Genomic DNA, 15,784 nt, shown 5'->3' on the forward strand with positions numbered 1-15,784 from the left:
GTGTTAGGCGATGGTGTGGGGCAGATTTGGGTCAGATGTATGGGTCAGGAGCTGCTGTGTTGCTGATGAGGGTCAGATTTATGGGGCATGGGCTGCTGTGGTTCAGATCTACGGGACTGGAGCTGCAGTGGAGCACATGTGGGTCAGATCTATGGGGTAGAAGCTGTTGTGGGGCTGATGGTGGTTAGATCTATAAGGCAGGAGCTGCTGTGGGGCTGACTTGGGTCAGATCTATGGGGCAGGAGCTGCTTTGGGGCTGATGGTGGTTAGATCTATATGGCAGGAGCTGCTGTGGAGCACATGTGGGTCAGACCTATGGTGTAGGAGCTGCAGAGGGGATGATGTAGGTCAGATCTATGGGGCAGGAGTTGCTGTGGGGAATATGAGGGACATATCTATGGTGCAAAATCTGCCGTTGGACTGATGTGAGTCAGATCTATGAGTTTGGAGCTGCTGTGGGGCACATGTGGGTCAGATCTATGTGGCAGGAGATGCTGTGGGGCAGATCTGGGTCAGATCTATTAGGCAAAGGCTGCTGTGTGGCAGATGTGGGTCAGATCTATGGGGCAGGAGCTGCTGTGGGTCAGATGTGGGTCAGATCTATAGGTCAGGAGCTGCTGTGGCAGATGTGGGCCAGTTCTATGGGGTAGGAGATGCTGTGAGTCAGATGTATGAGGCAGGAGCTGCTGTGGGGCAGATGGGGGTCAGATCTATGGGGCAGGAGATGCTGTGGAGCAGATGTGGGTCAGATCTATGGGGCAGGAGCTGCTGTGGGGCTGATGTTGGTCAGATCTTTGGGGCAGCAGCTGCTGTGGAGCAGATCTGGGTAAGATCAATGTCGCAGGAGCTGCTGTGGGGCAGACGTGGCACATATCTATGGGGCAAAATCAGCTGTGGGGCTGATGTGGGTCAGATCTATGGGGCAGGATCTCCTGTGGGGCTGATGTGGGTCAAATCAATGGGGCAGAGCTGCTCTGGGGCACATGTGGGTCAGATCTATGGAGCAGGAGCTGCTGTGGGGCAGATTTGAATCAGATCTATAGGGCAGGAGCTGCTGTGGGTCAGATCTATGGGCAGGAGCTGCTGTGGGGCACATGTGAGTTAGATCTATGGGGCAGGAGATGGTGTGGGGCAGATTTGGGTCCGATGTATGGGTCAGGAGCTGCTGTGTTGCTGATGAGGGTCAGATCTATGGGGCAGGAGATGCTGTGGGGCTGATGGTGGTTAGAACTGTGTGGCAGGAGATGCTGTGGGTCAGATCTATGGGGCAGGAGCTGCTGTGGGGAACATGTGGGTCAGGTCTATGGGGCAGGAGTTGCTGTTGGGCAGATGTGGGTCAGATCTATGGGGCAGGAGCTGCTGTTGGGCAGATGTGGGGCATAACTATGGGGCAAAATCTGCTGTGGGGCTGATGTGGGTAAGATCTATGAGACAGGAGCTGCATTGGTTCAGATCTATGGGGCAGGAGAAGCTCTGGGGCACATGTGGGTCAGATCTATGTGTTAGGAGCTGCTGTGGGGCACATGTGGGTCAGTTCTATGGGGCAGGAGATGCTGTGGGGCAGATGTGGGTCAGATCTATGGGGCAGGAGTTGCTGTTGGGCAGATGTGGGGCATAACTATGGGGCAAAATCTGCTGTGGGGCTGATGTGGGTCAGATCTATTAGACAGGAGCCGCTGTGGTTCAGATCTATGGGGCAGGAGCAGCTCTGGTGCACATGTGAGTCAGATCTATGTGTTAGGAGCTGCTGTGGGGCACATGTGGGTCAGATCTATGGGGCAGGAGACGCTGTGGGGCAGATGTGGGTCAGATCTATGGGGCAAAGGCTGCTGTGTGGCAGATGTGTGTCAGATCTATGGGGCAGGAGCTGCTGTGGGTCAGATGTGGGTCAGATCTATAGGTCAGGAGCTGCTGTGGCTGATGTGGGCCAGTTGTATGGGGCAGGAGATCCTGTGAGTCAGATGTATGAGGCAGGAGCTGCTGTGGGGCAGATGGGGGTAAGATCTATGGGGCAGGAGATGCTGTGGAGCAGATGTGGGTCAGATCTATGGGGCAGGAGCTGCTGTGGGGCAGATGTGGGTCAGATCTATGGGGCAGGAGCTGCTGTGGGGCTGATGTTGGTCAGATCTTTGGGGCAGCAGCTGCTGTGGAGCAGATCTGGGTAAGATCTATGTCGCAGGAGCTGCTGTGGGGCAGACGTGGCACATATCTATGGGGCAAAATCTGCTGTGGGTCAGATGTGGGTCAGATCTATAGGTCAGGAGCTGCTGTGGCTGATGTGGGCCAGTTCTATGGGGCAGGAGATGCTGTGAGTCAGATGTATGGGGCAGGAGCTGCTGTGTGTCAGATGGGGGTCAGATCTATGGGGCAGGAGCTGCTGTGGGGCACATGTGGGTTAGATCTATGGGCAGGAGCTGCTGTGCTGCACATGTTGGTAGGGTCTATGGGGCAGGAGCTGCTGTGGGGCAGATGTGGGTCAGATCTATGGGGCAGGAGATGCTGTGGGGCAGATGTGGGTCAGATCTATGGGGCAAATGCTGTGTGTGGATGATGTGGGTCAGATCTATGGGGCAGGAGCTGCTGTGTGTCTGATGTGGGTCAGATCAATAGGTCATGAGCTGCTGTGGTTGATGTGGGCCAGTTCTATGGTGCAGGAGATGCTGTGAGTCAGATGTATGAGGCAAGAGCTGCTGTGGGGCAGATGTGGGTCAGATCTATGGGGCAGGAGCTGCTGTGGGGCAGATGTGGGTCAGATCTATGGGGCAGGAGCTGCTGTGGGGCTGATGTTGGTCAGATCTTTGGGGCAGCAGCTGCTGTGGCTGATGTGGGCCAGTTCTATGGGGCAGGAGATGCTGTGGGGCAGACGTGGCAAATATCTATGGGGCAAAATCTGCTGTGGGGCTGATGTGGGTCAGATCTATAGGTCAGGAGCTGCTGTGGCTGATGTGGGCCAGTTCTATGGGGCAGGAGATGCTGTGAGTCAGATGTATGAGGCAGGAGCTGCTGTGGGGCAGATGGGGGTCAGATCTATGGGCAGGAGCTGCTGTTGGGCAGATGTGGGGCATAACTATGGGGCAAAATCTGCTGTGGGGCTGATGTGGGTAAGATCTATGAGACAGGAGCTGCTGTGGTTTAGATCTATGGTGCAGGAGCTGCTGTGGGGCACATGTGGGTCAGATCTATGTGGCAGGAGATGCTGTGGGGCAGATGTGGGTCAGATCTATGGGGCAAAGGCTGCTGTGTGGCAGATGTCGGTCAGATCTATGGGGCAGGAGCTGCTGTGGGTCAGATGTGGGTCAGATCTATAGGTCAGGAGCTGCTGTGGCTGATGTGGGCCAGTTCTATGGGGCAGGAGATGCTGTGAGTCAGATGTATGAGGCCGCAGCTGCTGTGGGGCAGATGGGAGTCAGATCTATGGGGCAGGTGATGCTGTGGAGCAGATGTGGGTCAGATCTATGGGGCAGGAGCTGCTGTAGGGCAGATGTGGGTCAGATCTATGGGGCAGGAGCTGCTGTGGGGAACATGTGGGTCAGGTCTATGGGGCAGGAGCTGCTGTGGGCACATGTGGGTCAAATCTATGTGTTAACAGCTGCTGTGGGGCACATGTGGGTCAGATCTATGGGGCAGGAGCTGCTGTGGGTCAGATGTGGGTCAGATCTATGGGGCAGGAGCTGCTGTGGGGCTGATGTTTGTCAGATCTATAGGTCAGGAGCTGCTGTGGCTGATGTGGGCCAGTTCTATGGGGCAGGAGATGCTGTGAGTCAGATGTATGAGGCAGGAGCTGCTGTGGGGCAGATGGGGGTCAGATCTATGGGGCAGGAGATGCTGTGGAGCAGATGTGGGTCAGATCTATGGGGCAGGAGCTGCTGTGGGGCAGATGGGGGTCAGATCTATGGGCAGGAGCTGCTGTGGGGCAGATGTGGGTTAGATCTATGGGCAGGAGATGCTGTGGGCAGCTGTGGGTCAGATCTTTGGGAGGATCTGCTGTGGGTCTGTTGTGGGTCATATCTATGGGGCAGGAGCTGTTGTGGCGCTGATGTGGGTCAGATCTATGTTGCAGGAGCTGATGTGGGGCAGATGTAGGGCATATCTATGGGGAGGAGCTGCTGTGGTGCAGATATGGGTCACATCTATGGGGCGGGAGATGCTGTGTGGCTGATGTGGGTCAAATCTATGGGGCAGGAGCTGCTGTTGGGCAGATGTGCAACATAAATATGGGCAAAATCTGCTGTGGGGCTGATGTGTGTTAGATCTATGAGACAGGAGCTGCTGTGGTTCAGATCTATGGGGCAGGAGCAGCTCTGGGGCACATGTGGGTCAGATCTATGTGTTAGGAGCTGCTGTGGGGCACATGTGGGTCAGATCTATGGGGCAGGAGCTGCTGTCGACATGATGTGGGTCAGATCTTTGGGTAGGAGCTGCTGTGGGGCAGATCTGTGTAATATGTAAAGGGGCAGGAGCTGCTGTGGGGCAGATGTGGGTCAGATCTATGGGGCAGGAGCTGCTGTGAGGCAGATGTGGGTCTGATCTATGGGCAAAGGCTGCTGTGTGGAAGATGTGGGTCAGATCTATGGGGCAGGAGCTGCTGTGGGGCAGATGTGGGTCAGATCTATGGGGCAGGAGCTGCTGTGTGGAAGATGTGGGTCAGATCTATGGGGCAGGAGCTGCTGTGGGTCAGATGTGGGTCAGATCTATGGGGCAGGAGCTGCTGTGGGGCTTATGTGTCAGATCTATAGGTCAGGAGCTGCTGTGGCTGATGTGGGCCAGTTCTATGGGGCAGGAGATGCTGTGAGTCAGATGTATGAGGCAGGAGCTGCTGTGGGGCAGATGGGGGTCAGATCTATGGGGCAGGAGATGCTGTGGAGCAGATGTGGGTCAGATCTATGGGGCAGGAGCTGCTGTGGGGCAGATGTGGGTTAGATCTATGAGACAGGAGCTGCTGTGGTTCAGATCTATGAGGCAGGAGCTGCTGTGGGTCAGATGTGGGTCAGATCTATAGGTCAGGAGCTGCTGTGGCTGATGTGGGCCAGTTCTATGGGGCAGGAGATGCTGTGAGTCAGATGTATGAGGCAGGAGCTGCTGTGGGGCAGATGGGGGTCAGATCTATGGGGCAGGAGATGCTGTGGAGCAGATGTGGGTCAGATCTATGGGGCAGGAGCTGCTGTGGGGCAGATGTGGGTCAGATCTATGGGCAGGAGATGCTGTGCTGCACATGTTGGTAGGGTCTATGGGGCAGGAGCTGCTGTGGGTCAGATCTATGGGCAGGTGTGGAGAGTGTTTATGCAGAATGGCTTCATGAGAAAGGACATGAAGAGATTCCACTAGTTAAATTGTAAAAGAATGAATGTGATTAAAGACAAAGACGGTCTATCCTAGGGCCGATCACGGGCTAGGCAGCTGAGAAGAAATCAGGATGTGAAAAGACAGGGTATGTAGCTAAAGACGAAATATGTATCTAGAGGCAAGGACGGCTTAAGGGAAAAGCAAGATGTGTAGCAAGGTGTAGACAAAGCTGCAAAGAAAAAGTATCTATAAGACTAACCACAAAGGTCAGATGAAGTAATGTCTAATTCACCAATCCTGAGCTTAACTTTTGCAATATGCATGAACTTATTACTGATTGTATAAATAAGATGCTGTAACACCTAATAAACTGAGGCTTGTTGACCATGATAGCATGAGACTTGTCTCCCGCGGTTACTTCCAACAAATGGTGACCCCGACGTGATAAGGAAAAAAAGGGCGCCACGGGTGAAGAACTGCGTTGGGTTCGGGTCCGGATTTCACAGCCCGACGGACGACGAAAGAGCTAAAATTGGAGCTCCGCGTCTCGAGTGACCACACAGGTGGGCTCGACCGACACGTGCTGCCGAAGCCTGGAGGGCTGCAACGGTACCGACGTGAGTAAAAATGGACAGGCAAGCAGCATATAATTTATTTTCCGCTTTTCTTAGGCGGAGACAGTTTAAGGGGATAGACTTGGGAAAGGAACTCCCTAAGTTATTAGTGTATGGGTATGCTAAAGGGTTATTTCAGAATCCGCATTTAGTGCATGATCTTGCTGAGTGGTGTAAATTTGGAGATGCAATTTTTCAGGGAATGATAGATGGGGAGAAAATGGCTAAAAAATGCGGGAAGTGGTGGCGTGTGGTTTATAATGATTTGTTGCAATATCAGGCAGAAAAGGAAGCGGTAGAGCAAGCTAGTGCTGTGCAGGGGAGGAATAAGAGTTATAATGAATGGTCAGATTGCCCGGGGCCCCCTGCAGTGTCCACCGTAAAGTTGCCGCCGGCCGCCGAGCCTGCGTTGCCGGTGGCTGTGGAGCCGAGTGCCCCGTCTCCGTCTCCCTGCACGTCTGTATCAGACGAGCCGCCTGCATCGACCATGGCGCTACAGCCGGCCCCCTCGACCCCCCTTTGCAATGAGCCGCTCCCTGGGGCACAGAGTGACCTGGCGGAGGCCGTCGCGCGGGAGCGGGGGGGGGCTTGGGCTGCGCTGGCGCGGGCTTGTTTAGAGGTGGGAGACGGTGAGGCGTTGGAAGCGGTGCCACAGGCGGTGCTGTCGGTGGGGTATTCGCCTAATGCTGCAGGTGGGACACAGGCTGTTATCAGTGCTTTAGATTGGAAGTTGTTGTTACAATTGCGGTCTACGGTCAGTCAGTTTGGAGTAAAAAGTGAGCCAGCGAGACAGATACTGGATTATATCTGGAGTACTCAGGTTTTGTTGCCATCTGATTGTGGGGCTATAGCTAGGTTGATTTTTTCGCAGCACCAACAACTGCTATTTAATGCTTATTGGGAAGAGATGTGCCAACAGAGAGTTGCGATAGTTAGGCAGCCCGGAGATCCCTTGTATAATGTCACCGTTGAAGAACTTTTAGGGGTGGGTCCTTTCATCCGGACGGAGGCCCAGGCCTTATTAGGACCAGTTAAATGTAGGGAGTCAATGTATCTGGCCAGGCAGGCTATGGATAAGATCAAGGCACCAGGTGGGCTGTCGTCTTATATGGGAATCCAGCAAGGAAGAAATGAGGATTTTGGAGCGTTTCTAGATAAGGTAGCTGGAGCCATAGAGAAGGCTGGAGTACCAGAGTACATAAGGGAAATAATGCTAAAACATTGTGCACTTCAGAATTGTAATGCTACAGCTCGTGGCATTCTAAGTACTTTGAGGAGTAACTGGACAATAGAGGAGGCGTTAGACAGACTATCGAGCGTGCCCACGGGGGCTCAGGCTTTCATAGTTGAGGCTATTAAAGAGCTAGGGTCAGGATTAAAGGCACAGGCTGAGGCTTCTCAGAATCAAATGTTAGCAGCCCTTGCACCCCTCCAAGCTGCAGTCGCTACAAGCCCACGCTCGCAGAACAGCTCCCTCATGAAATGTTTCCGTTGTGGAAAAACTGGCCACATCCGTCACGAGTGCCAAGCCACTGGGATTTGGTGCAGCAAGTGTCAATCCAACACCCACAACGCTGCTGTATGCTATAGGAAGTCGGGAAACGTGAGAAGCAGCGCACGAAAGAACAGCGGCCGCGCTCCGATACAAGCTGCCGTTCCCAGCCAGCGGCCGCCTGCCCCCCCGCACACGTCGCTCGTTGCGTTGTCGGTCTCTACAGCACCCCCGCCCTCTGCTTCGCCCACGTCGTTCTCTGAGCCTCTCCATGCCGCCCCTCCCTCGTCCTGCGCGGCTGTGTCTCTGCAGCCCGTGTGTAACGTGGTTAAAGACACGGATGGACTGAAACCAGGGGATTGTTGTGACCCAGGTTCAGTAGATCCAGAAAGAGAATCGGACGCATTTCCTCCTGATGATACTTTGAAGGAAGCAGGAATGACAATTTTCCCTACAGCATACTGTGATGTCTTAGAGCAATGCAGAGAAGAAACAATATTAAGGGGTGATGCTGACACGTTGCAGACCTTTCCTAATCAGGTCCCCCATTTGGAATCCCTGCCTTATGAGTCAGTGAAGGAGCTAAGGGAGTCAGTGAGAACATACAGAGTTCAGTCAGCCTTTACATACAATCTTTTGGTTACAAACAGTGACACTTATGCTATGACCCCTCACGATTGGAAAACTGCGTTAAGAATGATCCTCTCTCCTATGCAATATGCTGTGTTTATGATTGAATACCGGCTACATAATTTGACTGATACCTCTTTGCCTCAGACTCGGACAAATCCATGTGGCACAGCACCTCTTCAACTGTGTCAGACAAATGTCACTCACATTCCTGAATTTGGCCGTCTAAAATATGCACATGTAACAATAGATATTCATTCTTCTTACATATTTGCCACAGCACATACAGGTGAACACAGTCATGACACCCGTAAACACTGGTTATCTGCTTATGCTGCTATGGGAATCCCACATACTACAAAAACAGATAATGGGCCTGTGTATACCTCTAAGGCCACTCAAACTTTCCTCCAAGAAGGGTGTGTTAAACATACTACAGCTATTGCTCATTCTCCCACTGGACAAGCTATTACTGATCACATTTATCAAACACTGAAATCCATTCTTATTATTAAACAAAAAAGGGGGAATATGGGAGACACACTACAAGAAAAATTATGCAAGGTTTTGCTTGTGCTTGTGATGAAGCTTTTGAATCGTGTTCATAGAGATACAGCTTATGTGGATCGTCATTTTGAGGCTTCCCCGGTGCTAAAGGAACAGCCTATGGTTAATGTTTGGAATATGGCCACAGGACTTTGGGACTGTCCTCTACCACTGACAACTTGGGGTCGTGAATATGCTCATATTTCCACAGGGACTGGCCCTGTGTGGGTTCCAGCATGATATGTTCAGTCTCATCTGAAGGCAGAAAATAGCATCCAGCCTTTATAGTAATTGTAATTGTGTGTTTCTTACTTAGTGGTATTGCTTTGTAACTTGCTGTGTTATAGATAATATTAGTAATAGTTTGACATAGTGTGTGATTTTCTGTTTTACCAATGCAGTCTCAAGATTTGGAGTTTAAGGCATTAACTAGGATGTTGTGTGCTTCTTCTATTTTAGTAATAGATCAGAGGTGTATTAAACAGGATTTGATGAAATCAATGCTAGAATCTACAGGAATAGATCTTTTAATGTTTTAGTACTGTTTGGTTATGATATTATTAGCCTATTAATTAGCTTTTCTTAATTTGCAAAGACAAAACCTGGAAAGGAATTCTAGACAAAGAGATGACCCTGTATCATATAACGGATACCTATTTTACATCCAATTAATTGGGATCTGAAAATATAACCATGCATCATTTTAGACAAAAGTGCACGCTAATAGAACTAAATTTGATAGTTTATTCTGTTTTCTAAGCAGGTGTTCCACTTGGGCTCTATATCACGCACTGGCCATGCGGATATGGTGTACAACTGGAAGAAATCCTTCAGACCCTGAATGCAGGAGAGAATCTGTGATGGGTGAGAGAGGAAATGTGCACCTTGAAGCAGGGGACGCCCTGCTGGCACTAACTGTCGCATCCACCACCAACACAGCTTGCTGTTTCTCAAGGGTCAATAAGTATTAATGCCCCTAGTGATACTCTAGTACATTTGTCCTCTAAAATTGGTTCTATTTGACATGCTACTTCATAAAATTGCACAATCATTAATCAATTATTAGCCCGGATAACTCAGTTGATAGAGCATGGTTATGAGCATCCTAAAAGCATTTATTGCACAAATTTTAGTGGTCATTAAAATCAATATATCAGAGTATATAAAAATTGAAGACTTTTCCTGATCAGTTACAGATTAACACAATGGGACCCTCACGGATTTATTTTTAGGTTGCAGAAACTTAGGTTGCAGTACAAACATGTTTGTTCTTTTTAGTAGGTTTAACAGTAATGTTGTTGTGTTGTATTTGACTTGTCTCTTTTTTCACTTTTAGAGTATTGTCAATCGAGGTCTTGACTGAGTTATAATAGTTATGTCATTAATATAAGTAGTGTTGTTATTCTATAGGCAGTATCTTGGAATTGTTGTAATACAAGAAGAATTCTACGGAGCAGCAGCCATGGATCGAGATAAGGAGTTCACAGAGCAGCAGCGATGGAGCAGGATAAAACTACATGAGAACTGATTGAACAATTGAACTGAACTGCTTGTTAAATATTATTAATCGGTCGTTAAACTGAGCCTTTTCATTTTAAAAGAAAACGGGGGAAATGTGGAGAGTGTTTATGCAGAATGGCTTCATGAGAAAGGACATGAAGAGATTCCACTAGTTAAATTGTAAAAGAATGAATGTGATTAAAGACAAAGACGGTCTATCCTAGGGCCGATCACGGGCTAGGCAGCTGAGAAGAAATCAGGATGTGAAAAGACAGGGTATGTAGCTAAAGACGAAATATGTATCTAGAGGCAAGGACGGCTTAAGGGAAAAGCAAGATGTGTAGCAAGGTGTAGACAAAGCTGCAAAGAAAAAGTATCTATAAGACTAACCACAAAGGTCAGATGAAGTAATGTCTAATTCACCAATCCTGAGCTTAACTTTTGCAATATGCATGAACTTATTACTGATTGTATAAATAAGATGCTGTAACACCTAATAAACTGAGGCTTGTTGACCATGATAGCATGAGACTTGTCTCCCGCGGTTACTTCCAACAGGCAGGAGCTGCTGTGGGGCACATGTGAGTTAGATCTATGGGGCAGGAGATGCTGTGGAGCAGATGTGGGTCAGATCTATGGGGCAGGAGCTGCTGTGGGGCAGATGTGGGTCAGATCTATGGGCAGGAGATGCTGTGCTGCACATGTTGGTAGGGTCTATGGGGCAGGAGCTGCTGTGGGTCAGATCTATGGGCAGGAGCTGCTGTGGGGCACATGTGAGTTAGATCTATGGGGCAGGAGATGGTGTGGGGCAGATTTGGGTCAGATGTATGGGTCAGGAGCTTCTGTGTTGCTGATGAGGGTCAGATCTATGGGGCATGGGCTGCTGTGGTTCAGATCTACGGGACTGGAGCTGCAGTGGAGCACATGTGGGTCAGATCTATGGGGTAGAAGCTGTTGTGGGGCTGATGGGGGTCATATCTATAAGGCAGGAGCTGCTGTGGGGCTGACTTGGGTCAGATCTATGGGGCAGGAGCTGCTTTGGGGCTGATGGTGGTTAGATCTATATGGCAGGAGCTGCTGTGGGGCACATGTGGGTCAGACCTATGTGGCAGGAGCTGCAGAGGGGATGATGTAGGTCAGATCTATGGGGCAGGAGTTGCTGTGGGGAATATGAGGGACATATCTATGGTGCAAAATCTGCTGTTGGACTGATGTGAGTCAGATCTATGAGTTTGGAGCTGCTGTGGGGCACATGTGGGTCAGATCTATAGGGCAGGAGATGCTGTGGGGCTGATTTGGGTCAGATCAATGAGGCAGGAGCTGCTGTGGGTCAGATGCATGGGCAGGAGCTGCTGTGGGGCACATGTGAGTTAGATCTATGGGGCAGGAGACTGTGTGGGGCAGATTTGGGTCAGATGTATGGGTCAGGAGCTGCTGTGTTGCTGATGAGGGTCAGATCTATAGGGCATGGGCTGCTGTGGTTCAGATCTACGGGACTGGAGCTGCAGTGGAGCACATGTGGGTCAGATCTATGGGGTAGAAGCTGTTGTGGGGCTGATGGTGGTTAGATCTATAAGGCAGGAGCTGCTGTGGGGCTGACTTGGGTCAGATCTATGGGGCAGGAGCTGCTTTGGGGCTCATGGTGGTTAGATCTATATGGCAGGAGCTGCTGTAGTGCACATGTGGGTCAGGTCTATGGGGCAGGAGCTGCTGTGGGCACATGTGGGTCAGATCTATGGGGCAGGAGTTGCTGTTGGGCAGATGTGGGGCATAACTATGGGGCAAAATCTGCTGTGGGGCTGATGTGGGTAAGATCTATGAGACAGGAGCTGCTGTGGTTTAGATCTATGGGGCAGGAGCTGCTGTGGGGCACATGTGGGTCAGATCTATGGGGCAGGAGATGCTGTGGGGCAGATGTGGGTCAGATCTATGGGGCAAAGGCTGCTGTGTGGCAGATGTGGGTCAGATCTATGGGGCAGGAGCTGCTGTGGGTCAGATGTGGGTCAGATCTATAGGTCAGGAGCTGCTGTGGCTGATGTGGGCCAGTTCTATGGGGCAGGAGATGCTGTGAGTCAGATGTATGAGGCAGGAGCTGCTGTGGGGCAGATGGGGGTCAGATCTATGGGGCAGGAGATGCTGTGGAGCAGATGTGGGTCAGATCTATGGGGCAGGAGCTGCTGTGGGGCAGATGTGGGTCAGATCTATGGGCAGGAGCTGCTGTGCTGCACATGTTGGTAGGGTCTATGGGGCAGGAGCTGCTGTGGGGCAGATGGGGGTCAGATCTATGGGGCAGGAGCTGCTGTGGGGCTGATGTTGGTCAGATCTTTGGGGCAGCAGCTGCTGTGGATCAGATCTGGGTAAGATCTATGTCGCAGGAGCTGCTGTGGGGCAGACGTGGCACATATCTATGGGGCAAAATCTGCTGTGGGGCTGTTGTGGGTCAGATCTATGGGGCAGGAGCTGATATGGGGCTGATGTCGGTCAGATCTATGGGGCAGGATCTCCTGTGGGGCTGATGTGGGTCAAATCAATGGGGCAGAGCTGCTCTGGGGCACATGTGGGTCAGATCTATGGAGCAGGAGCTGCTGTTGGGCAGATTTGAATCAGATCTATAGGGCAGGAGCTGCTGTGGGTCAGATCTATGGGCAGGAGCTCCTGCGGGGCACATGTGAGTTAGATCTATGGGGCAGGAGATGGTGTGGGGCCGCTGAGACCCATAAGAGACCCCATAGATGCACCTAGAGATCACTTTGAAACTCATAGATACTTGTAGGAAGACATTTGGGCCCAGAGATATCCATAAGAGACCCCACAGAGACGCCATAGAGGCACATAGCAACCCATAGGGGGCACATTGGGACACGTAGGGAAACATTCTGACCCATAGGGAGACACTGGGACCCATATGGGGACATTGGGACACATAGGGTCCCCTTGGACTACAGTGGGGGACAGCCAGACCCATAGAGACACATAGAAACCCCGCTGAGACCCATAAGAGACCCCATAGAGGCACATAGGGACCACATTGAAACCCATAGATAGCTATAGGAAGATATTTGGGCCCAGAGATACCCATAAGAAACCACATACAAGCACATAGCAACCCATAGGGGGGACATTGGGACACATAGTGACCCATAGGGGGACATTGGGACACATAGGTACACATAGGGAGACACTGGGACCCATAGGGGGACATTGGGACACATAGTGACCCCATGGATTAAAGTGGGGGACAGTGAGACCCATAGAGACACATAGGGAACCCGCTGAGACCCATAAGAGACCCCATAGAGGCACATAGGGACCTAATGTAACCCATAGATACCCACACGGAGACATTTGGGCCCAGAGCTATCCATAAGAGAGCCCATTGAGGCACATAGCAACCCATAGGGGGGACATTGGGACACATAGGGACACATAGTGACCCATAGGGAGACACTGGGACCCATATGGGGATATTGGGACACATAGGGACCACATGGATTACAGTGGTGGACAGTGAGACCCATAGAGACACATAGGGACTTCGTTGAGACCCATAAGAGACCCCATAGAGGCACATAGGGACCACATTGAAACCCATAGATACCCTTAGGAATACATTTGGGACGATAGTTACCCATAAAAGACCCCATAGAGACCCCATAGAGGCACATAGCAAACCATAGTGGGGACATTGGGACACATAGGGACCCCATAGAGAGACATAGAGACATATAGGGACCCATTTAGAGGCATAATAACCCCATAGAGTCCTATAGGGACACCCAGAGATCCATAGGGAAACATTGGGACCCACAGGGGCTGTGTGGGAGATTGGGAATCACAGCCTGAACCTCTGATTAATCAGCTGAGGCAAGTGTGGGGTCAGCTGCGGGAGCACAGGTGAGAGTCATGGAGCTGTGCTCCCGGGAGGGCTGGAGCTCGACTCCACCTCCTCTGAGACCTCATTTAAGGGCTGACCCTCACTCGAGCCGCTTTCCATTATCTTTCCGAGCTCCCTGTTACCGGGTGAGGTCCCAGAAGACTGGAGGCTTGCCAACGTGACTCCCATTTCCAAGCAAGGTTGTCAGGAGGATCCGGGCAACTCCAGGCCTGTTAGCCTGACCTCGGTGCCAGGGAAGGGAATGGAACGAATTGTCTTGAGGGAGATGACAGATGCGGCAGGTGTGGGATGAGCAGGAGATCAGACCTAGCCAGCATGGGTTCGTGAAGGGCAGCTCCTGCTTGACCAATCTGATCTCCTTCTACGATCCTGTGACCCATCTGATGGATGAAGGAAAGAAAGAAAGGCTGTTGATGTGCTCTACTTGGACTTCAGCAAAGCCTTCACAACTGTCTCCCATGCTATTCTCCTACAAAAGCTGGCAGCCCTTTTCCAACCTTGAGAATTCTGTGATTCTGTGAGGCAGCATCTCTTGGACATCGCTCTGCAGTGAAGACCGCCCCAGCTTCCTCAGCGAAGGCATCACCACTGGTGAGTTTCTCTCTCGCTTAGAACCTCTGTACATTTGTTACCATCTTTGTTACCATCTGTATAGTTACCACCTAGACAGGGGGACATAGAGAGACACTGGGACCCATAGGGACCCATAGAGATCCAGAGGAAGACATTGGGACCCATAGAGAGACACTGGGACCCATAGGGACACATAGAGAGACACTGGGACCCATAGGGACACATAGAGACCCATAGACAGTCATTGAGAGCCATAAGGATAAATTGAGACCCATAGAGACCCCATTGAGACCCATAGTGCCTCAAAGAAACCCAGAGCGACCCCATAGTCACCCATAGCGCTCCATAGGAACACAAAGATACCCCATAGAGCCCCATAGTGACCCATAGGGGCCCAAAGAGACCCCATAGCACCCCATAGCTACTCCATAGTGCCCCATAGCAGCCCATGGAGCCTCATAGACACTCCATTGTGCCCCAGAGCACCCCATTGCACCCCATAGGGACCCATAGACACAGCATACTGCTCCATAGAGCCCCATAGACACCCCATAGTTCCCCACAGCACCCCATAGCAGCCCACAGTGCCCCATAGACACCACATAAGGCCCTACAGCCACACCATAGAGCTCAATTGAACCAAATAGACACCCCATATCGCCCCATAGTGCCTGTAGACACCCCATAGAGCCCCATAGAAACTCACTGAACCCCATACAGACCCCATGCAGACCCCATAGAGCCCCACAGACAACCCATAGATCCCCAAAGACACCCCATAGACTCCCCATAGAGCCCCATAGGGACCTCATAGCGCCCCTTAGAAACCCCATTCTTCCGCATAGAGCCCCATAGCAAACCATAGCACCCCATTGTCACCCATAGCGCCCCATAGGAACCCAAGGATACCCCAAAGCACCCCATAGCCACCCTACAGCACCGCATAGCCACCCCATAGAGCCCCATAGACACCACATAGTGACCCATAGGGGCCCAAAGAGACCCCATAGTACCCCATAGCTACTCCATAGTGCCCCATAGCAGCCCATGGAGCCTCATAGACACTCTCTTGTGCCCCACAGCGCCCCATTGCACCCCATAGAGACCCATAGACACCCTATACTGCTCCATAGAGCCCCATAGCACCCCATAGTGCCTCACAGCACCCCATAGCACAACATAGTGCCACATAGACACCACATAAGGACATATAGCCGCGCCATAGAGCCCCACAGACATCCCATAGAGCCC

At 51.4% G+C, this 15,784-nt stretch overlaps 1 protein-coding gene across 1 annotated transcript; it reads left to right on the forward strand.

Annotated features, from left to right (window-relative positions):
- Positions 1 to 5,265: 5,265 nt before the first annotated feature.
- On the forward strand, positions 5,266 to 10,594 carry LOC146755580 (uncharacterized). The gene is made up of 2 exons (XM_085525614.1): positions 5,266 to 9,429; positions 9,976 to 10,594. The coding sequence occupies exon 1, from the start codon at positions 5,911 to 5,913 to the stop codon at positions 8,803 to 8,805; it is 2,895 nt and encodes a 964-aa protein (XP_085381740.1). The 5' UTR covers positions 5,266 to 5,910; the 3' UTR covers positions 8,806 to 9,429; positions 9,976 to 10,594.
- Positions 10,595 to 15,784: the final 5,190 nt, after the last annotated feature.

Source organism: Coturnix japonica, chromosome 32 (assembly GCF_054131305.1).
Source record: "Coturnix japonica strain WE chromosome 32, WE-NBRP24, whole genome shotgun sequence".
Classification (NCBI taxonomy): Eukaryota; Metazoa; Chordata; class Aves; order Galliformes; family Phasianidae; genus Coturnix; species Coturnix japonica.